Source organism: Mytilus californianus, unplaced genomic scaffold, assembly GCF_021869535.1.
Source record: "Mytilus californianus isolate M0D057914Y unplaced genomic scaffold, xbMytCali1.0.p SCAF_17, whole genome shotgun sequence".
NCBI classification, from domain to species: Eukaryota; Metazoa; Mollusca; class Bivalvia; order Mytilida; family Mytilidae; genus Mytilus; species Mytilus californianus.
The window spans coordinates 12,272,664-12,296,419 of record NW_026262659.1 but is presented as its reverse complement, the minus strand read 5'-3'; the positions used below and the strand labels follow the sequence as shown (position 1 = coordinate 12,296,419).

Sequence of the window (23,756 nt, the reverse complement as noted above, 5' to 3'; positions counted from 1 at the left end):
TCAGTGAATAAACCAAATAAAACAGCTAGCACATATTCTACAAAGAAAAAAACACATTTAAGATGGAAACACATCTGGGGTTGATATAATGTGATTATAACATGCCTAAATATTCAATATTGTGTTGATGAAAAAACCCAATACATTAAGGAGCTTAGTGGTGAAAAACCCAATTTGATATTTGCTTGAGGGGTGAATTGGAATTGATAATGCAATTAAAAAACTTTATCACCCAATTACATAAAAAAATGGTGGGTAAAAACCCCAATTTGTGAATTCTTATCTGGAGCTCTGCATTATACAAATTTGTTAATATAAAAAAACATTCTACTGTAAACTTTTATTGTTTTCAACAGTGGTCTATTTTGCTGCTTTTAAAGCAACACCACTAGGCACATATTCTAAACAATTGTCAGTTTGGTTACATTTACTTGATTACAAGGCACACAATATATCATTGTCAAGTTCTGATCAGAATTCAGTGTATATTTCTTTATAATTGAAAATGCTCTCTCACAGTCAGAATTGATATTTGGTTGAACTATATATATATATAATAGCTTTATCAAGCTTTGAAAAATGTCATCTATTGTCTCTGGCATTGCTCCCAACAAACTATGTTGCTATTGCCATGATTGCCTGGTCAAAACTGGGAAGTTCATCAGAAGACAGCTGGTACTATGAGAACTGATCCAACAGTTCCGTGATATTTCCATCCCCATGGCCTGTGAAAATCTGTTGGCCAGATTTAAAACTGAAACTGAAAAATATTTTATAATTTGATTACCATTAAACATGTTAAATTCTTAATCAAATAGCTACATTGTAGTTCTCCTCTCACATGTATTTATGATTGCAACATAGGGTGCACATTATGCTTTACTCGTCCGTCGATCATTTAAACTCGAACTCCCAAATATAATTTATAAATCTTGAAATTATCTTGGTACTTACACATCGTTTTCGCTTAACAATCAGCTCTTTAGACGACAGTACAGGTCCTGAAAGCGACCTCTTTCTGTAGATACTTCCCCGAAGTGAATTTGAAAGAAAGAAAATCTTTCAAAATCGTAAAAACTAATCACAAACTACTTACCTTAAGGGCTTTTGCTGTTTGTCCATAAGAAAAATAATCAATGGCGTCCAAACAATTGTTTCGAAATTTTCGGTATTTATCGTCAAGTAATCAAAAAACCAGAGAATCGCAATATCACTAACGACCAAAAAATCAAAACAGCGTGTAATTGCGTGTAAAGTGGTGAAAAGCGTGTACACGCCATGTGACAAAATCCTCGCGTGTAAACCGTTGAAAAAGAGTGTATTACACACGAATATCATGTCACTTCATGCACTTGGCAACTATGCTTTGTTTTGTACTAATCAAACGGGAAAACTCCGCATTGACGTCGCTATGCTAATACCAGCGTACAAAGTTAGTGCAGAATACGTTTTTTCTACTCTTCTAAATAAAAAAAACATTTCTAAAGGTATGTTTTCATTGTTATTCTAAAGTATTGTACAAAAATGCCAATTTTCTAATGGCCTTTTCAAACCTGACTTCTGAATGCTTAAAAATATTTCAGAACTTCAGAAAATCCCACTTCCGGCCTCCATTTCTTTGTGTACATTCCATTAAGCGTCATCAATCTTAGTGGCAGACAAAACAGGCCAAGCAAATCGTATTTTTAAGAATTTCAAAATGAAAAGCACCTTACGTCTTACGCGATTTCCCGCGAAAAAAAAAACCCTAATCCAAAATGAAAGAAAACTTTGGAAAAAACGATGTTCATGCCATATTTTTGTTCAGGAATATATATACAGAAGGTTAAAAAAAAACAATATACATATATTTTTCATAAAAGAAAATTTTGGTTCAATATAAAGAGATCAATATTCTGACCATAGGTAAATATTCATATAAAATTCCATTGATGTCGAATTTCATGGTTAATAATGAGGTTGCCTATTGAATAAACTCCCAATTTAATGAAACTATTTCAAAGCAATATCCCACAAACAAATAATATAATTGCCTTAGTCTAAAAAAAATCACCTAATTGACAATAGAGCAATTTGATTGGGTATATCAATTCAATGCATCACATGGTTTTGACACCATTGGAATTTGAATGTAAACAAACAGGGTCAGCAGCTTTAGTATGGAACAACATCGTACTTTCAGTGACTGAGAAACAATTATGAGTAACCAAGCTCGACAATACATGGTAATGAAAAAACAAAGCGAAGTCTACAGAAAAAAAAAAGAAAAAAATGTACTTAGATGAACAACTTACCACTATTGCGGGATACAGTGACCTATAGTTGTTAATTTATCATTTGGTCTCTTGTGGAGAGTTGTCTCATTGGCAATCATACCACATCTTCTTTTTATATCTTAACTGTGGAAGCAATAGTCCAGCGCGGCAAAGCAAAAAAGTATAATAGCCTTTCAAGACGTCATAATTATTTGGACTAGGGAAGCAAGACAACTCGCCCTACTGCCAAATCACCACACTTTTCCACCAACTCCCCCCACTTTCTACCAACTTACCAACTCATGATAACCAACTCGCCCCACTTATGAAAAAGGGTGAAATCCTGTTGAATTTAGTCCTGCCAACTCGTCCCACTTATGAAAAAGAGTAAAATCCTGACGAATACATGTCTGCCAACTTGCCCCACTTATGAAAAATAGAATTAAACAGTTTTCATAAGTGGGGCCAGTAAGCATGAGTAAATTCAACGAGATTTTAATCTTTTCTATAAGTGGGCGAGTTGGTGAACCAAAATGGGACGATTTGGCAGTGGGGTGAGTTGCAGGGTTGGCAAAAAACCCGGGTTTTATGGGTATTGCCCAGCCCAGTGGGAAATACTGGGAAAACCCGGGTTTTACTGGGTTTTACCAGGTAATACTGGGCAATACTGGGTAATAAAAAATACTGGCCTGAATTTTAAAAAGAGGTCAGTGATCAAACACAAATGCAATACAGTACAACCTGTGACTTCCACTTAATTATGTCCACCCTCTTGTATGGTCACCATCAAATGGTGGCCATTTATTGGGGTATTCAATCTTGGGATGTTGGCCATTTATTGGGGTCATAAAAACATAGGTTGATGTTTTATCTAATTATGTTACCTGTTGAAATCAATCAGGGTTGAAGTTTTCAGCTTATATGTTTCATTAAAATATACCTGTACAGGTAACTCAGATTCTAAAATTGACATTTCACCTTTTCTTGAAAAAATAGATTAGAATGTTGTTTTAGTCTTTGTTAATTCATATTATTTGTTGATTTTTTAAATATTAATATATTTTCCTTTCTTTCTAATGTTTCTATTTTTTTTAATTTTTAATTTTTTAAATTTTTTTTTGCATTTTATTCTTTTAATTGCTTCTTGGTAAGAATCTTGAGTAGAAATGACAAAAAGTCAAGTTATTGACTAGCATGTGAAAACAAAACAGAGAATCCATAAATAATTATTTTTCAGTAAAAAAAAAGTTATTGTACATGATGTACATTACATTGTATTATTTATTATAAGTTATAATCATGCAAATGATAGGTTTAAAGGAACCATGAAGCAAGTTATTTAAAAAGCCTGTTTCATAACAAATTAAAATTATCAATATCAATGCTTTTACTATAAATTTTGTTAACAAAGTTGTACAGTCTATTATTATTCAGCAAAACTACAAATATCATCATATGGTATAGGAAAACACTATTTTTGTTTATCTTTTATATTTTTCAAATCTCAAAACTGGAGACTTCAATTTTCCAAATGGCTACCTAGTTATCATCAAAAATGCTAATCATAATGACATATGTTCTTATTTCTAAATAAAGTAAATCTTCTGACAAGAAGTTATTTAAAGAAAAAAATGTCTTGCTTTTTGAAACAATTGTTTACTTATCAAATATGTTATCTTCAGTTTGGCTAATTTCTGTCTCCAGAAAAAATAAAGTACACTTCTATAGATTGTGGCATTTTTAGGGTCTATTAATTTAATCACTTTTTGTTCTGTGTATTATATTATCAAAACTGCAGGACTGGCATGATGCATATTCTTGGTATACATTTGCAAAGAATATTTCACTCAACCCAGGCCTTTTAGATAAAGTTTATAATTGCAGGGACTTGAATGAATTAGACTCTTTAAAGCCTTTGATTAAAAATGAATTTTAACATGTTTAAGAACAAAACTAAGAATATTTTTGAAAATAAAATAAAAACCTATGATGAAAACAGTAAACTCAAACAGTCAGGGATATAACTCTATAGGGTTATTACAGAAAAATAACATACATTTGTTATTGTGGACTAAAAAATCAAAGAACTGTGATAACATATGTATGTTACATGTTTCAAAGGGACAATATACATCATTAGTTTAGTTAAAATGTATAAAAGTTCTATTGATATTACTTTTGTCTATATGTATACTTAACTATTGAAAGATATAACAGTTCATAGTTTGCCAATTTTGCATAGTACACCTATATGTTATTACAGAAAAAATATGCCTGTAATAACTAAAGGGTGTTATCACAGCTTCTCTATATCACTTCAAAGCATTTGCTCAGACATACATCATGCTTAATTACAATGTATTTTAATTTATTGTAAGAAATAATGACCAGAGCATGTAATGAGGTTCTGCGCAAGTTTCTCGGTAATTCCCAAGTGTCTTATATAATAAGTTACATTCCTTTAATAACTGAGCCTTGTTATCACAGCTAAGTTTATCCCTTAATAGCCTCGTCTCATTGATTTACCATGGTTAATCAAAAATGAATTAATTTAATTAAAAAATTAGTTATCAAGGCTATGCATTTAGTTTCTGCGCAAAGTCTCAAGAGTTCCCTAGAGCCCATTATAAATGAAATAATTTTACAAATAACAAACATATGTTATTAAAGATTTAGAAAATTTAAGGAATAAAGAGTAGACAACTCATGAAAGTATCTGTAATAACACACACAAGTTATTTTCTGTAACAACCCTATAGAGTTATATCTTTGACTGTCAAATGTAAGAATTAGTGGTCATAATTTAGAAATAGAAATTAGTGGATAAAATGTCTAGAAAGGATAGAATATGTAAACTGTGCCTCTTGCTGGAAGATGAAGAACACTTCCTCCTTGATTGTAAAATTAACATAATAACTTAGAGACAATCTATTTGAAAATTGTTTACCTTCTCATGATAATGTCTCTTAACCAGGTTATGAATAAAATCTTACATCTTATAAAATCTTAACAAAGAACAAAAAGTAAAAGAAATGCTAAACCTCTATAACATGGAACATGTTTGAAATATTGGCTCCATTATCAAATAGTCATTAGAACTGAGGGCAGAAACATAATATTTTTTTCCATGTGTTTTGATTTCTTATAGAATTGTTATTTCTTTGCATTATATTGTTCGGTTTTGTATTATTTTGTCACAAACTAATTATTATATGTTTATATGACAAAAATATTATCAATTTTTGCTGTAATGATTATTCTGAACATATTTATTAAATAGAGAAATAATGAATTACCTAAATTTTATTTAGAATAAGTCCTAAAGATAATCTTAAACATTTGTTAAACAATGTTGAATGCAGATCAGTCTCTCAAAGTATAAACAATTTTGATTTTAGAAAATTAATCTAAGAAGCACCTTTTCAATAGAAAAAGGCAGATCTGTTGTTTGCATTATATCAAAAGATGATAGACTGATATTCATTTATTCTTCACTTGCCAAAAAAATACATGTAAAAAATTACTTACATTGATAGAATTATTTAAAAGGTATAACACCAAAAAAAAAACAGTCATGACAATTTTTTCAATATTTTTTTATCAAGCAATATGTTCAACTAGTTTTATTATTTCATTTTATTTTTGAATTTTCATTTCATAATCACATTAACTAAATTTGACAAACACATATATTTTACCTGAGACACTTTACCTGTAAGTTATATAATTTTAACACTTCAATGCAGTCATGATTTCCCTTTATCCTTGTCTAGTTTTTGATTAATACATTGTGTATTAATTAAGCAACAGGGGGTATAATGATGGACATATAGGGCCATCATGGTGAACATTATTTTTAGGGCCACCATCAATAAGATAATGTCACAGGTAGTACTGTACATTTAAGATATTTATAAACATATTTTAATTTACAAATAAGTTTACTTGTTTGAAGGTCTTATAATCAGTCAAGGGACTTACTTAAATGAGTGATTTTCTAAATCACTGATTCAAGTAACATTATGTCCATAAAGGTTGGAAGTAAGAGATGTCTTTCTTTAATAATCACCTATTTAAGTAGTACAAATTAATCACTAGACTAAGTGATTTAATTTTATTGTAGCTTTAAATATAGAATACTATATATATTGATCCAGGGACTAATTATGTTGCTGAAATTATCAGAACCAACATCTGTGTTGATAGGATAACCAGGTCATGTCAGGTGATGACCTTGTACTAAATCTAGGATAATGACATAAAAATCACTTGTTTAAGTATCATACCTCAATTTCCTTCCAAAAAATCACTTCTTTAAGTATCATTATTTTAATAACCCCCACTAATTTCTACCCCCCCGAACAGTGAAATTTTGATCGCGAACAGTAGAATTTTATTACATAATCTATAAGATGAAACCTTGAATTTTACAGGAAAAATACTCCCACTGCTGGGAAAAATCTGTTAAGAAAGTATCAGTTCATTATGTAAAGCCATTTTTATAGCATTTTTTCAACTAAAATAGAATTTGCAGCTAAATGATTGCATCAAAGGCATAAACCTTGCTGCTTAAAAGAAGCAAAAAGTTCATTTTTTTCAATTTTACTAATGAAAAGATATTATCTAAACCTATGTGTTTAAAAATTTGGTAAAACTACAAAATCACAATTTGTGACAAAACTTCGAATTTGCTACTTAAATAAGTGATTTAAAAATCACTTATTTCAATAAGTCCCCTGATTGATAATACAAGTGTATACTTTTGAGAAAGTATTATTGTAGCAACTCTGAGACAAGCATGACAAGTGTACATGAAGACACATTAGGCAAATATTAATGGAAAAAGCCTTTCTCAATAATTCTCAAAATCTATTAAATCACCCTTCTGTCTAGATTGGTCAAACTGTTAACATAAAGCCAAAGAATTCATTTTTTTTCAAATATATAACTAATATTAACAATTAACATCTACAAGTAAGAAAAAATACTTTTAAATTATTTATATGTACATCACTAATTAATAAGTAATTATTCAGATTAGAACACAGATTTGTTTATATAACAATAATCAGCCTTTTCATTTCTATAAGTGTTAATGACATGACCCTGTATGGGGTTAATTTAGCAATATGATTGCATAGCATTTTAAATTTACGATTCACTTAAACACTGCAATAAAATGAAAATTTTTCAAAGTTTTGATTATTGAAACAATGCTTGGAAATAAACAAGGTATCCTTAAATGTATCTTGTATTCTGCCTACATAGAATAAGTGGAGAAGAGAATGAAATTGAATTTTCAATCTTCTAGAAATGACTCTCAATGGTTATCTGTATAAAAAGTATATATTTAGCTACAATACTGTTGAACTACAACAAGACTTTACTATTTTAGGTTGAAATAAGCTTAAAAAATCATATTGCCCAGTATTACCCGGTTCTGGGAGTATTGCCCAGCCCCGGAAAACCCAGGTTTTCCCGGGCGGGTAATACTTTGCCAACCCTGGAGTTGTCATGGATTCTCTAACTGGTACCTTTCCTAAAGTAAAACTTTTAACACAAGGTATCCTCGTCTCATGGATTTTCATACAATTAAGAATGCATTGTGACCTCACAATTTCCATTGAAAAAGCATGCTTAGTAAAAATTCATATGACGTACAAAAGCATAATCTGACCATACATGTAGACAAGTCACAATTTGGCCTTGTCAGTAAGACGGTTTTTTGAAGCCCTGGGGCCAAATAAAAAATATGTTTATTTCACCTCCCCTACCCGGGTCAAAAAATTATTTTCCACAATGAAATCGAAATTATTTTTATTCCCGAAAATAATTTGTTTCCATTTTTGAAAAGTGCTTGAAAGCAAAAGGATTGATAATCTAAATAAACACACTCAAATTGAGCACAAACAACTGATAAGTGGCCCCCACTGGACAAGTCAAACCATTCATGTGACCATGCTACATGTACATGTATGACATCCAGTTAAAGAAAAAAAGAACCTGTCTTCCTGGTCTGTTTACAAAGGGTAGACCCGGGGGAGGGGAAACAGACATTCTTTTAAATGTGGCCTGGTTTTAAACATGTTAAACAAGGCCTATAGGGGTTTACTAAACAGTTTACCATGTTTACTAGCAAGCTAATTGAGGGCACTTTTAAACATGTACAATGTATGTAGGCAAAGGAAAGCACTGAACATTACTCATACACATGTAAGCATAAATCAGTCAATGCAAGTTTGGATACATTATCTTTAATGTTTTGTACATCATGTACATGTACATGGCTATTCTTTACCAATTTTGAATGGGTCTGTTTCAAACAGTTTGTCAGAATTATATGGTCAATATTATGGCATGTAAAAGTATTATATCTGTTTATCTAAATACACTTTGGTAGATAAAGACAACATATACAGATGTTTCAGCAGAAGTATTGTATGATGTACTCCATGATCCAGAGTATAGAAAAGTATGGGACCATTCTATGGTGGAGGGCTATGAGATTTGTTGTATAAACCCAAACAACGATATTGGTTATTATTCAAGTAAGTGAATATCTCAGAACAAAGCATAAACATGATAAATCAGGCCACTGTGCATTGGTTATCTCTTTTCAGGCCAGTTCCTTTTTATACCTTACTGTAGGAACTTGTATGAGTTTTGCTTAATTGTTTTAACCCTGGACACTAAACCACAAGTGCTTTTAAAAATCTTCAACATTTGGTCACTGGTTGATATATAGAAGTGAGAAGTAAAAAGTACAGGTTCCAGCCCTGGTTGGAGAGGAAGTACATATATAGAACAACAATGTAGAATCAGATCTACTAAAACATTGCCTAGGCACTTTATATACATGTAGTGATTTCATTGGCAATCTTACCACTTCTACCACCTTATATATATACGTATATGTTTATAGATATTTATTAATTTTATACATGTTTTATGAATCAAAATTGAAGGAAGAAACTATCATTGACTATCACATCTCTTTTTTCATTTTTTTTTCTGGCAGGATGCAGGACATACAGGAAGCAGACATATTTTTTTTTTGGTGCAGAATTTTTTTTGTGATTTCAAGAATTTGATATGGTGGTTCTACAGTAAACTTAAATCAGGATACAATATGACCATCAGATAATCTACAATGTATTGAAATGTCATTATAAATTGTAAAAGATTGCTCTAAAATCATGATAGTATTATTATATAGATATAGGAAGATGTGGTATGAGACAACTCTCCATCCAAGTTACAATTTATAAAAGTAAACCATTATAGGTCAAGGTACGGCCTTCAACACGGAGCATTGTACTTTTATAGCAAGGCCATTTATATTTGGCTTCATTGACTTTACATCAATTTAATTTTTCTTTACTTTGGTAACAATCATTTTCTCAGCACCTTGATAAGTCTTGTAAGAGTCTTACAAAATGTCTTTCACATCCACTGAGTTTTTGTTTCATTTCAGTGAAATGCAGGCCATTTAAGAGTCGTGATTTTGTTACACAAAGGTCATGGTTAGATATGGGAGCACAGTACTGCATTATAAATCACTCAGTAAACCATCAGGTAAAAGATATAACTGAAATACATATTCCCTTACAGTAAAAATGTCGAAATTATCTTTCCTGGTAAACATTTCAGTGCATGTCTATTTTTTTTTTTTTAGTGATTTGAAAATTTCAGTAATCACTTGTTTAAGCGGTTTTTACATTCTGATGATTTTATAGCTATAAATATGTTACCATCATAAATTCTGAGTGTAACCCCAATTGCATCATAGGTCAGATGGAATATCCTGACTAAAAATAAACGTACTCTCACTGGTCCGGACATATACCCCTGTTTGCCCATATTCTCCCATTTCAATTTCCATCTGCGACATCGGTCACATGTGTACATTATTACAGATTCAACAGAGAAGTGGTTAGTCGTTTGTAAAGTTTTTTGAATAGCTTAATTGCTTTTCATATATTGTGCATATTATTGGAAATTTATTCCCTTGTTTAGTTTGAATTTCTAAACAAATTATTTGTGTTTTTTGACTAAAGTAAATTTTATTATGGACTTTAATTTGAATAGTCCTTACGTAAATATTCCTGGTTCGGACTATCTCCTGGATGGGTCACTGCCTTTAAGTCCCCCCAAACTACCAGTACATTGACCGGAGTTTCGACACGGTGTCTGGTAATGCTACCTATCCGACCCTTTCACAAGGTTCGGCCATGCATTTTGGGGGGGTACCTACATCAACTTCGGTGACTCATACTTTATCTAGGCCTGTTAATTCATCGGGTACTATTCATGCTATTGGTTCTGTCCCAGGTACAGCTATGGGCTTGAACTTGCCAGGTTCTAGACCCCCATTATCCTATTGTGGGTATATGCTTCCCAACTCGGGCACCCAACCTTTACCCTCATGGTCTCAGCCACCTTGGCCACAGTCTTACCCTTATTGTGGGTTTATGCCAAACCAACCTGGTTTTTGGCCTTATAGGGACAATTTCTATGGTCCCCCTTTTGGGGTAGCTACTGCTCCTCCTTTAGCTCCTGCTCCACCCGTAGCAGTATCTTTGACTCCTGCAGTAGATCCTTCTACCACCGTACCTGATTCTCAAGCTCAGTCTTCTAGCTCTTCTCCTGGTACTCAGGGTTCTGATCATGCATCATCTTTGGATGTTTTTCAGAAGTTACTTTTGGACTTTGGTGAGTCTTTCAAGGCTGAATTTAGTACTCTATCCAGTCGTATGTCTCTACTGGAGAATAGAGTTTCTTCTCATCAACCTTCCAGCTAAGTCTGTAGAATATGATGAGAGGGAGGATGACGAGCTTTCTGTTTCCCCTGGGAGTCATGAAAGGGCTTTCCTCACTGATGAGGATGTTGAAAGTTCTTCTTCTCCCAAGGTATCAAAGACGGCCCCTGACCCTTCTTCTAAGTCAGCTCAACAACCTCCCACCAAGGAGACTGAGGATCCTCCATCCTTGAAGGATCTTAGGGATAAGGTGTATACCTTGATGAGGGATGAAGCACATATCCCTTTTGCCTCTCCTACAAGCCGAAGAAACCTTCTTCAACTTTTGAAGCTTCCTGTGGTATTTCTCAGAATACTGTGACTTCTCACAATTCTTTTCCTGAATCTGGCCATATGGCATTTGCTTTACAATTTATGAATGAAGGTATCGCTAATTCTACTAGTGAAAAGGTTGCTAATAACAATATTTCTGGATTTGGAATGTCATCCTTTTCTGGTCAGGTTAAGTACAAGGATTTTGATATCTTTGATTCTTCACTTGGTAGACTTGTTCCCAGTTGTGAAAAATCTCTTTCATCTTTATTGGGAAAAAAGCCAGTAGATGGTCTTCGTCTCGCTCAACCTGTTTGGTCAAAGACTGAGAATCTCCTTCGTAGTGCTTCTCAAGTTCTTGGCACAGCCGAACATTTTCTAGCTGCAACCGGACACTTGCTTAACAGCGAAGATTTGGTTGTTCCAGCAGAACATTTTCTAGCTGCAACCGGACACTTGCTTAACAGCGAAGATTTGGTTGTTCCAGCAGAAGTACGATCCTTCTTACTTCAACTGGATAAAGCTCTAAGTTCATCTCAGTTGCTCTTAATGGGTTCTATTGCCAATTGCACCTTATCTAAAAGAGCAGAGTTTCTTGAAAACATTTCTGTTGCTGAGTCTTTGAAAGATTCTTTACTGAAATCTCTACTTACTGACAAGATGTTTGGTTTACCCTTACAGCGGGTTCAAGAGGAACTCAGCAAAAACCCTCCTCCAGTCAAAGTTAGTGTACAAGTTAACAATGGCAAGAGGTCGGTTAATGCTACATCTAGTTCTACTAGTACTTCTGCTTCAGGTGGTCCTCCTTCTTCTGCTAAGAAAAGGAAGAATAACTACGGCAAACCGCAGAACAAATCCCATAACTCTGGTAAAAGCTCAGGTAAGCCTTCTGGTGGTTTTAAGGTTCCCAAGAAACCTGGGTCTAGTACCTAGGTTCTTGCCCCATCGTACGTTATTGACAGCTTCCCCAGGGGAAAATTTACAACAAGTTCCTCAAAAATCAATACCAGTAGGGGGGAGGTTGAGTTTTTTCCTAAATCAGTGGAAGAAAATTACCTCAGACTGTTATGTGCTGTCAATAATTCGAGGGGGATTAACACTTCAGTTCAAGAACCCACCTCCTCTGTCTGCAGTTCCGATAAGTTTGTCTCATACTCAAGACCCAGTCAAGTATCAACTTCTATCAGTAGAAGTGGACACAATGTTACAAAAATCTGCAATAGAGGAGGTGTCGCTCTTAACTCTGTCTCCAGGATTTTATTCACATCTTTTTCTGGTTCCAAAGAAGACGGGAGGAATGAGGCCAGTCATAGACCTATCTTTTCTGAACAACTTTCTAATTGTTCCCCATTTCAAAATGGAAACCAACAGATCAATCAGGACTTTAATCCTTCCAGGAAATTGGACTACTTCTCTGGATCTTTCAGATGCTTATTTCCACATTCCCATTTCCCATACTTACAGGAAATACCTTTGCTTTGTTTGGAACAACAAAGTTTTCCAGTTCAAAGCTCTCCCTTTTGGCTTGTCTACAGCCCATTTAGCTTTTACCAAAATCATGCAGGCAGCTATAGCTCACCTACATTCCCTGTCTATTCAGATTCATTCCTACCTGGACGATTCCCTTCTCAAGGAATTTTGCCCAATCAAATTGAGGGTTCAGACAGATTTCGTCATCAATTGTTTTCTGTCCCTAGGCTTCCTAATCTCCTGGAAAAAGTCAGAGATAGTTCCTTCTCAAGACTTTGTTTTCCTGGGAGAACATTTCCTAACCAATCTAGGCCTAGTTCTACCACCAGAGGAAAAATTTACAAAACTATGTCAGAAAATACATTTATTCCTGACGGTTCAATCAGTTACAGCACGTCAATTCTTGCAACTTCTGGGTCTATTGAATTCTCTGGCAGATGTAATTCCACTAGGACGCCTTCACATTCGACCACTTCAGTTTTATCTGCACAAGTTATGGATTCCAGCTTCACAAGAATGGGAAGCATTGATTCCAATCACTCAGCCTTTATTTCCACATCTTCAATGGTGGTTAGTACGGGAAAATGTAATGAGGGGCCTATGTCTGTCCCCTCAAGTTCCCAGTCTAACATTATACACAGATTCCTCCACCCTCGGTTGGGGAGCATATCTGGAGGGGCTAACAATCTCGGGAGTCTGGAATCCAGATCTTTTGGAAGAGCATATCAATGTATTGGAAATGAAAGCAGTTCTGCTTGCACTGAATCATTTCCAACTGTCTCTAAAGAATCAGTCTGTCATTCTGGCCACGGACAACACAACAGTTGTAGCTTATCTCAAGAATCAGGGAGGAACTCATTCACCTTTTCTTTATCAGATAGCCAGAGACATTCTCCTTCTGTGTTTTCAACTCCAGGTTCATGTAGTGGTGAGACATATTGCGGGGCACCTCAATATTCTAGCCAACACTCTGTCCAGATCCCTTGCTCCAGAGTGGGAACTACTTCAAGTAGATTTCAAAGCTGTGACTCTTCATTGGGAGTCAACTCAAATAGATCTGTTTGCGACCAGTCTCAATCACAAACTTCCAACATTTGTGTCTCCGGTTCCAGATCCAAAATCTTTTGCGGTAGACGCAATAAGCCTGTCTTAGAAAGGAATGTACGGGTACGCATTCCCTCCTTTCAGGTTTCTCTCCCCAGTACTTCAGAAAATAGCAGGGGAAAATTGCAAGATCATAGTTATTGCTCCAGCATGGCCTAAACAGTCTTGGTTTCCAGACCTTCTGCGCCTATCATGTGCTTGTCCTCTAGTTCTACCTCTGAGACCAGACCTTCTGTCTCAAATCAAGGGCAAGGTTCCTTATCAAAATCCAGAAAAACTTCATCTACACGCCTAGCTTCTCTCAGGGTTAGCCTCAGAAAGAGAGGTTTTTCTGAAGGAGCAACCAAGCACCTCACAAAGCCTGTCAGAGACTCCACTAGCATTGTCTATGATACAAAGTGGTCAATCTTCTCAGATTGGTGTAGTGAGCTGGAAATTGATCCTTTCCAAGTCACTGTACAACAATTAGCAGACTTTCTAGTTTTTCTTTTTGAATCCAAAGGATTATGTCCCTTTACTATTAAGGGATATAGATCAGCCATTTCAAGAACTATTCATATTTCTGGTGGCCCAGATTTTGGAAACAATGAGCATATTTCTCTTTTGGTTTGTAGTTTTAGTCTTGAAAGACCAAGACAAAAAACTTTAGTTCCTAAGTGGGACCTTGGACTAGTTTTATCCTTTTTAAAACTTCCTCCTTTTGAACCAGCAGAAACAATAGATTTACGGTTTCTTTCCTATAAATGCTGTTTTTTTTAGCTTTGGCTTCTGGATGGAGAAGGAGTGAAATCCATACCTTCTCTATTTCTGATGCTTGCCTTCGATTTAACAGGGATAAATCTTCTGTTACTCTTATAACTGATCCTGCTTTTTTGGCAAAGAATCAGATTCCGGATAAGGGTGCAGAACCAGTCGTGATTCCTGCACTCCCTAGCGATTCTATTTCTGTACTTTTATGTCCAGTACGAATCCTTTCTATTTATCTGGATAGAACGAGTAGTTTACGTTCTGTTTCTAACTCAAGACTCTTTATTCCTATTAAAAAAGGAATCTCAGATCTTTCTGTTAAAACTATTTCTACTTGGATATGCAAATGCATATCTTTAGCTTATGGTTCTTCTAAGGCAGAACTTTAAATATTTTTAATGTTAAAGCTCATGATGTTAGGGGTATCTCTACATCCTGGGCTCTATTTAACAGTGCATCTTTAGAAGAGGTACTGTCTGCATGTTTCTGGAGAAATGAGAACTCTTTTATCTCTCATTACCTCCAATCTATGGCTATTTTTGCCGAGAGTTTATACTCTCTTGGACCTATAGTTTCAGCACAAAGATTGAACTTTCCTCCTGTTTTTTCTGTTACAGGGGATTCAGCTTTACGTTAGATTCTGTTACTCAGAATTTATGATGGTAACGTATTTATAGCTATAAAATATTCAAATTTTAAAGTAAATTTGGATTTTATTAGATAAATACTTACCATCATAAATTATAGGTCCCACCCGCCTCCCCTTCATCCCCTTTCCTTAGGTTTCTGTCTTGAGGAAATTGAATGGGAGAATACGGGCAAACAGGGGTATATGTCCAGACCAGTGAGAGTACGTTTATTTTTAGTCGGGATATTCCATCTGACCTATGACGCAATTGGGGTTACACTCAGAATATTATGATGGTAAGTATTTATCTAATAAAATCCAAATTTACTTTAAAATTTGAATATTTTCTATATAGTATTCATGAATTTGCTTCCTAATAAAAACTTTTCCACAATTACCAATTTGCATTTATTGATTAACATATTTTATTATATCATGTATATATCAATTTCAGTGTGGCACTAGTTACCTTTCAAAGCTTTAAACATATCCTTTGAGAATTTATCTGTAATCAATTATTACTACATCAATAAGATAGAGGTTAACAATTTCATGATACCTGATACAGTTTCTTTATTTTAAGAATGATAAAATCAAGAATTTTTCTTGATTTACAAACTGTTCCATCTAATGCTTATTATTTCAAATAATATACAAATATACTATAAAATACATTCAATTAAACAGATATTTCAAGACAGTTCAGTTGAATAATCATTGTTTTTTAACCCCTAAATTTTTAGTTTGAGGTAAGGATTAAGACAAATGTTAAGAGCACTTACAAAAGCATGATAAATATGGTATTTGAATGTAAATGTTCCTTCTTAAATAACTTATATATTAAAATAAATTACTTTAAAGATTTAGTGTCAACCCAAGATCAAAGGAAGAGGATGTTAACAACCATAGTATTCTGCATGGCCTTCAACAATGAGCAAAGTCCTTGCCATACGTGAAAACCACCCAAGATATATTGTATATTGATATTTCATACAGTAATTGGTGATTGTTGACATTTTAATCATTCTTCTACCAACCAACTGGTGCCCTTGAAGTTTGACAAATGTATAGAAAAGTGCGGTTACCACTTAAGTCGACGCTAGGGGCGGTCTTGACCTTGTTGTAGGGGATGAATGATTCGTTCATTGTTGAAGACCCTACATCAACTGTCAAGATGAAGAACAGGAATAAAAGCCCTGTTCATTGATAATTTTTAGGCAGTTAAGCTGCCTTATGCGAGCACCCTAGATTTGTGTTCTACCCAATAAATGCTGAAATACGTGCCATTGTTATTATCTAGCTGGATATAATGTTATTTATAACTAATTGAATAGTTTTTTCATACTTTTAATTCTGGATTACAAAAACATGACCAGAAAAAACCTTAAATGATCGTCGAACCACCCAAAAGTTTTGAAGTTGCACATAGGAAGTAGAGCACATTAGGAATCCTTATGTAGTTTATTATCCCCTGTGCTTTTGGCTAAGATGTCAAAGAACAATTGTATGAAATATTTAATCGCCGAAAATCTTTATAGACAAGAAGTTTAGATTTCCCAAATGGCAAAAGTCGTAGGAATATTGTTTGTCGTCAATACGTGGTACAACTACGTCAGTAGTCTATTAATAAGTTCAACTGTTCATGCTGTTGGCGGCAATTTCAAATTAGAAGACGAAATTTTCGTATCATTTCAATTTGGAGGCAGGTGTTCAAATTAGCGGTGGTCCGAGGTCCGCGACCTTCCACTTTTGCAATCGGACTCTCGACTTGGTTACTAGCTACGCCCGACGGACCTTTCACTTGAAAGAAATTAAAAATAACTTTGCAAACCTTTTTACCAAAGTCTCTAAATAAACGATCTCAAAACGTATTTTCATCTTTATTATTCATAACAGCGATGTTCATTTTGTTCAACCGCTAGCTTTATACAGATAATCGCCGACAAGTAATGTGTAAATTCGAGTAAAATCGTATCTGACTGACAAAAACAACATAGAAAAACAATGGATGCCGTGTAGACAATTACAATATCGGGTCCGATTCCGGAAGCGGATAAGGGTAATTCCGGGTTTTGGAGATCAACTACAAAAAAAAAATTTCAGGCAGGTGACAAAATACATCTATGCATGGTAAATAAATATAAACACTAGAAATGGAAACCAAAAGATATATGTAAAAGAAAGAAAAAGCAAAAAATATTTGATACAGAAACTCAAAATTACTTTCTGACAAATTTTAATGTCCAAATCCAATACAATGTGACAGCTGGGAACAGTATATCTAACAATATATATGTTCCTGGTGACAGTATAAATCTTCTTTATCAGTGATAAATGTTGATAATGCATGTAAGATGCTTTTAAAGTGTAAACATATAACTGCAATTTTTTTCTCAATTTTGAAGGGTCAGTTAAAATAGCTGGAAGTTTCTTACTTTGTTTTCACAAATAGTGCAACTAGATTATATGATACCTGAATGTAAGCAAATCATATGATATATAGGTGGAATCCTTTGGGTCACTCTACCCCCTCCTGTTTGATAACTTTGAAACGGATGAGATCCCCACTCCTAAACCATATATATTCATGTATGGGACTATATAACTAATCAAATGAAATATAGGGGGAAGTCCCTAGGGTTACCCCACCCCTCCTGTTTGAGAACTTGGAAACAGTCGAGATCCCCACCCCTAAACCATATATATTCATGTATGGGACAATATAACTAATCAAATGAAATACAGGGGAGTCCCTGGGGTCACCCCAACCCTCCTGTTTGGGAACTTTGAAATGGTCGAGATCCCCACCCCTAAACCAAATATATTCATGTATGGGACAATATAATAAATCAAATGAAATATAGAGGGAGTCCCTGCGGTCACCCCACCCCTCCTGTTTGAGAATTTGGAAACGGTCAAGATCCCAAGACAAGACAAGACAATTTATTTAAACTTAAGCACACGTATGGTGCTACAAGAGGATAACAATTATACATTAACAATTACATATATACTTATACATTTACAAGCAAGACACACAATAAATAAATAAGTGATATCATACAATAAAATTGAAATAAACCATATTTGGTTGATTTGTTTGCAAAATTCTTAATTGCAACGTGGATATGAAGTTATTGTAACATGCTTTGTATTATGAAAATATTTTTTCAATATGTCTTAGAAACATGCACACTTTTGTTAGCAGTGGCACGTTACAGTGTGATAATAGACCAGTAAGTTTCAATTGGGAAGGATTTTGTGTGTAATATGTAGGTATATACCTTTCTCTTAAAGACATAATTTGTTCATTGGAGCATACAAAAAAATAATGATCCCATAAACCATACATATTCATGTATGTGACAATATAACAAATGAAATGAAATATAGGGGGAGTCCTTGGGGGTCACCCCACCCCTCCTGTTTGAGAACTTGGAAACGGTCGAGATCCCCACCCCTTAACCATATATATTCATGTATGGGACAATATAACAAATCATATGAAATATAGGTTGAGTGCTTGGGGCCACTCTACCCCTTCCTGTTTGAGAATTTGAAAACGGTCGAGATCCCCACCCTAAACCATATATATTCATGTATGGGACAATATAACAAATCAAATGAAATATAGGGGCAGCTCCTATGGTCACTGTAAACCATCCTGTTTGAGAACTTGGAAACGGTCGAGATCCTCACCCCGAAACCATATATATTCATGTATGGGACTATATAACAAATCAAATGAAATATAGGGGAGTCCCTGCAGTCACCCCACCCCTCCTGTTTGAGAACTTGGAAACAGTCGAGATCCCGACCTCTAAATTAAACCATATATATTCATGTATGGGACAGCAGAACTTATCAAATGAAATATTGTCCTGTTTGATAACTTGGAAACAGATGAGATCCCCACCCCTAAACCATATATACTCATATATTTGGCAATATAACAAATCAAATGAAATATAGGGGAAGTCACTGGGGTCACCCCACCCCCTCCTGTTTGAAAACTTGATAACGGCCGAGATCCCCACCCCTAAACCATATATATATTCATGTATGGGACAACATAAAAAATCAAATGAAATATAGGGGTAGTCCCTAAGGTCACCCCATCCCCTCTTGTGTGTGTTTTAAGAACTTGTAAAAGTTTGAGATACCAACTCCTAAACCATATTCATTCCTGTTCGTCATTTCAAACAGATTTGAATGACATACAAGGTCAATCTCATAGGCATCACATATGCATATCACTTTACTAGACCTAATCAATGTGTACTAGACTTTGCCCAATGTCAGGCGACCATGGGAATGAATAATTATGGGAGCTTTGTTTGGGAGACTTCGTAACAGCATTCTGTTACAATTATTTCTTGTTTATTATAAAATTTTATTGATGCAAAAAATGAGTAGGTTTAAAGAATTTACCTTAATTATATTTTGAATAATTTCTGGTTCTATAAAAAATTTCATTTTAATACGGCTCATTTTAAAGAAAACATATCTTTCAAGCCCAAGAATGTTTGACCAACTTTATTATAATCACCTGTCATTTTATTCCAAACTTAGACATCATGGACTTGGGGTGAAGGCGGGGGTTATTTACATTTACTATGGGCAGGTCAGTCAGACCTCACCTTTGATCCCCGTAGTAGTAAACATTTGTCTGATTTGTGTCTCATAACTTTTGCACTGTAGAACACAAACTCAGTTTTCTTTCCAGGGAAGCAAGTCCATGCATACTATTACAAGCTCGTACTAAGTCAACTTGAACTACTAACAGTCAACTAATACCAACGTTAACTATCAACTAGAACAACTGCAATCATTTCGAACTTGTACCACTGCAGACACTTGACCATTAAAAATATACTTGATATATGCATTGCTTTGGAAAACCTTGATAAAATATGAATTATTTGCCTTAATAATTAATTCATTAAATGAACATAAATGCACAATATATGAATGTTTAATGTTTGTTCTTTTAAATCTTAAAAAAAATGAAGCAACATAGCCACAGTTTTCATAATTATGTTTGCCTTGGTATTTGGTTAACTGCCTACAGTGCTTACAGTGCTTTGATTTATTTTTTCTATTATTGTGTGCGATTTTGTCCCATGTATATTTACTCCATATCCTTTCATTTTCTATTCCGTTAAACTTTATAAAACTATTTTCATATTTTCAATCATAAGAGTAGCTGCAATGGCTGTTAGGGATCATAGATTTATTCTTACGAGGAAGCTCCGAGCATGCTCGGAGGATGCTTGGAGCTTTTTAAGTAGGCTCGTCTCAGCAGTTAATGTGACAATAATTATCATGATTCATTAAGATGTCAATCAAATCTACACCACTTCTATGATAAGGAAAGTAGAGCATTATAGAGGAAGCTCCATTAACACCTGTGTAAACATCTGGTTTATTCAAATACAGTTTGCATGAAATTTTATAAAACTATAAAATAGATTAGAAATTCTTCAACAGTGCTGTGTAATGCTTGGAAAGAAACCTCAAGTCTCCAGAAAAAGTAAAAGTCATTTAAATATTTTCTTATTATATTTTATAATCATTCCTTTTTTAGCTCACCTGACCTGAAAGGTCAAGTGAGCTTTTCTCATCACTTGGCGTCCGTCGTCCGTCGTCCTGCGTCCGTCGTCCGTAAACTTTTACAAAAATCTTCTCCTCTGAAACTACTGGGCCAAATTTGACCAAACTTGGCCACAATCATCATTGGGGTATCTTGTTTAAAAAATGTGTCCGGTGACCCAGCCAACCAACCAAGATGGCCGCCATGGCTAAAAATAGAACATAGGGGTAAAATGTAGATTTTGGCTTATATCTCTGAAAACAAAGCATTTAGAGCAAATCTGACATGGGGTAAAATTGTTTATCAGGTCAAGATCTATCTGCCCTGAAATTTTCAGATGAATCGGACAACCCGTTGTTGGGTTGCTGCCCCTGAATTGGTAATTTTAAGGAAATTTTGCCGTTTTTGGTTATTATCTTGAACATTATTATAGATAGAGATAAACTGTAAACAGCAATAATGTTCAGCAAAGTAAGATCTACAAATAAGTCAACTTGACCAAAATGGTCATTTGACCCCTTAAGGAGTTATTGCCCTTTATAGTCAATTTTTAACCATTTTTCGTAAATTTTTATAATCTTTTACAAAAATCTTCTCCTCTGAAACTACTAAGACAAATTTAACCAAACTTGTCCACAATCATCATTAGGGTATCTAGTTTAAAAAATGTGTCCGATGACCCCGCCCGCGAACCAAGATGGCCGACATGGCTAAAAAATAGTACATAGGGTAAAATGCAGTTTTTGGCTCATATCTCTGAAACCAAAGCATTAAGAGCAAATCTGATGAGTATAAAATTGTTCATTAGGTCAAGATCTATCTGCCCTGAAATTTTCAGACCAATCAGGCAACCCGTTGTTGGGTTGCTGCCCCTGAATTGGTAATTTTAAGGAAATTTTGCAGTTTTGGGTTATTATCTTGAACATTATTATAGATAGAGATAAACTGTAAACAGCAATAATGTTCAGCAAAGTAAGATCTACAAATAAGTCAACTTGACCAAAATGGTCAGTTGACCCCTTAAGGAGTTATTGCCCTTTATAGTAATTTTTTAACCATTTTTCGTAATTTTTTGTAATTTTTTACAAAAATCTTCTCCTCTGAAACTACTAAGACAAATTTAACCAAACTTGTCCACAATCATCATTAGGGTATCTAGTTTAAAATATGTGTCCAATGACCCCGCCCGCGAACCAAGATGGCCGACATGGCTAAAAAATAGTACATAGGGTAAAATGCAGTTTTTGGCTCATATCTCTGAAACCAAAGCATTTAGAGCAAATCTGATGGTATAAAATTGTTCATTAGGTCAAGATCTATCTGGCTTAAAATTTTCAGACCAATCAGGCAACCCGTTGTTGGGTTGCTGCCCCTGAATTGGTAATTTTAAGAAAATTTTGCAGCTTTTGGTTATTATCTTGAATATTGTTATAGATAGAGATAAACTGTTAACAGCAATAATGTACAGCAAAGTTAGATCTACAAATAAGGCAACATGACCAAAATTGTCAATTGACCCCTTAAGGAGTTATTGCCCTTTATAGTCAATTTTTTACAATTTTCATAAATTTTGTAAATTTTTGTAAATTTTTACAAAGTATTTTCCACTGTAACTACCGGGCCAAGTTCATTATAAATAGAGATAATAGTAAGGAGCAAGAATGTTCAGTAAAGTAAGATCTACAAACACATCACCATCACCAAAACACAATTTTGTCATGAATCCATCTGTGTCCTTTGTTTAATATGCACATAGACCAAGGTGAGCGACACAGGCTCTTTAGAGCCTCTAGTTTATAATAAAAAAATTCTCAAATTTTATAATTAGATGATATGATTAAAAAATATTTTATATTATATAACATGCTACATAAAAGTTATCAAGACACAAACAACAGTCAGGTGGTGATACTAAACAAGTTATTTTTTTTAGTCACTTTTATAAGTATTTTTTGTTTTTAAAAATTATTTAATAAAATTAACTCAATAGTTATTTTAAATGTCAAATAAATCATGGACTAAATGTAGTTTTTAAGAATTTTTATATCATTTCATTAAATTAAATTAAGTATTTATCCAAATTGAGATGAGTATAGAGAGGTTACTTTAAAAAATAATGACAAAAATATTACTTTAATAAATTATTTTATACAACTTCAAAAAAAATAGTACTTACATTTATTTAAGGAATATATGTAATTGCTTTTGATTAAGATTCAAATTATAAATAACTTCAAGTCTTAATTAAAGGTTCCATATCTAGTTATAAGTGTCTATCTCTAAGATTTTAAGGGGAAATGATATTTTAATAGCCCCAAGAGGCCAATCTTTGACCAAGTAGTGTGGCATCAGAAAAGCAATTAGTGCTTGTTGAGGATTTAAATAGTTTTACCAGTATATTTCATGGGGAAAATAACCAGATGTCTGTGAAAATTTGTTAAAGCTAGTAAAACCTGTATGAATGGACACCTATAAAAATAATATTAACATAAGTTACTTATTCATGATATAGAAGTAATATTTGAAACAGCCTCGTTTTCAACATAACTTGTATAGGTAATTTTGAAAATTACTAGTTTAAATAATGCCCCTACCTAAAGAATGGTAATATGTTTTTTTTTAAATAGCAAACTAAGTTCTTTTATAGAAAATTATGGCTACTTTAAGAAAAGTTGTAATTCATTAGTGGAAGCCTGGTTTGAGGGGGTAATACAACCATTGTTTTCCCTCTAGTATGTCTCTCTTTACTTGGCATTTTTTTTTTAATTGTGGAGATTTAGCTTTGTTTTAAATAAAGAAATACTTGGAATGAGTATAATTATTTTCCCCCTATAAGTCTTTGTTTAATTGTCATGATTGTTATATTTCAAAAAAAATGTGCAGAATTT

The 23,756-nt window shown here is 33.9% G+C and overlaps 1 protein-coding gene across 2 annotated transcripts in view; it reads left to right on the top strand.

The window, feature by feature from the left end:
* LOC127726396 (START domain-containing protein 10-like) overlaps nt 1–23,756 on the top strand; it is a 362,489-nt gene that overhangs the window by 325,550 nt on the left and 13,183 nt on the right. For both annotated transcript variants that reach the window (XM_052233797.1, XM_052233796.1), the window contains exons 2-3: nt 8,656–8,803; nt 9,730–9,830. In XM_052233797.1, coding sequence (XP_052089757.1) covers nt 8,656–8,803; nt 9,730–9,830 — 249 coding nt within the window. The remainder of the gene's footprint in view (nt 1–8,655; nt 8,804–9,729; nt 9,831–23,756) is intronic.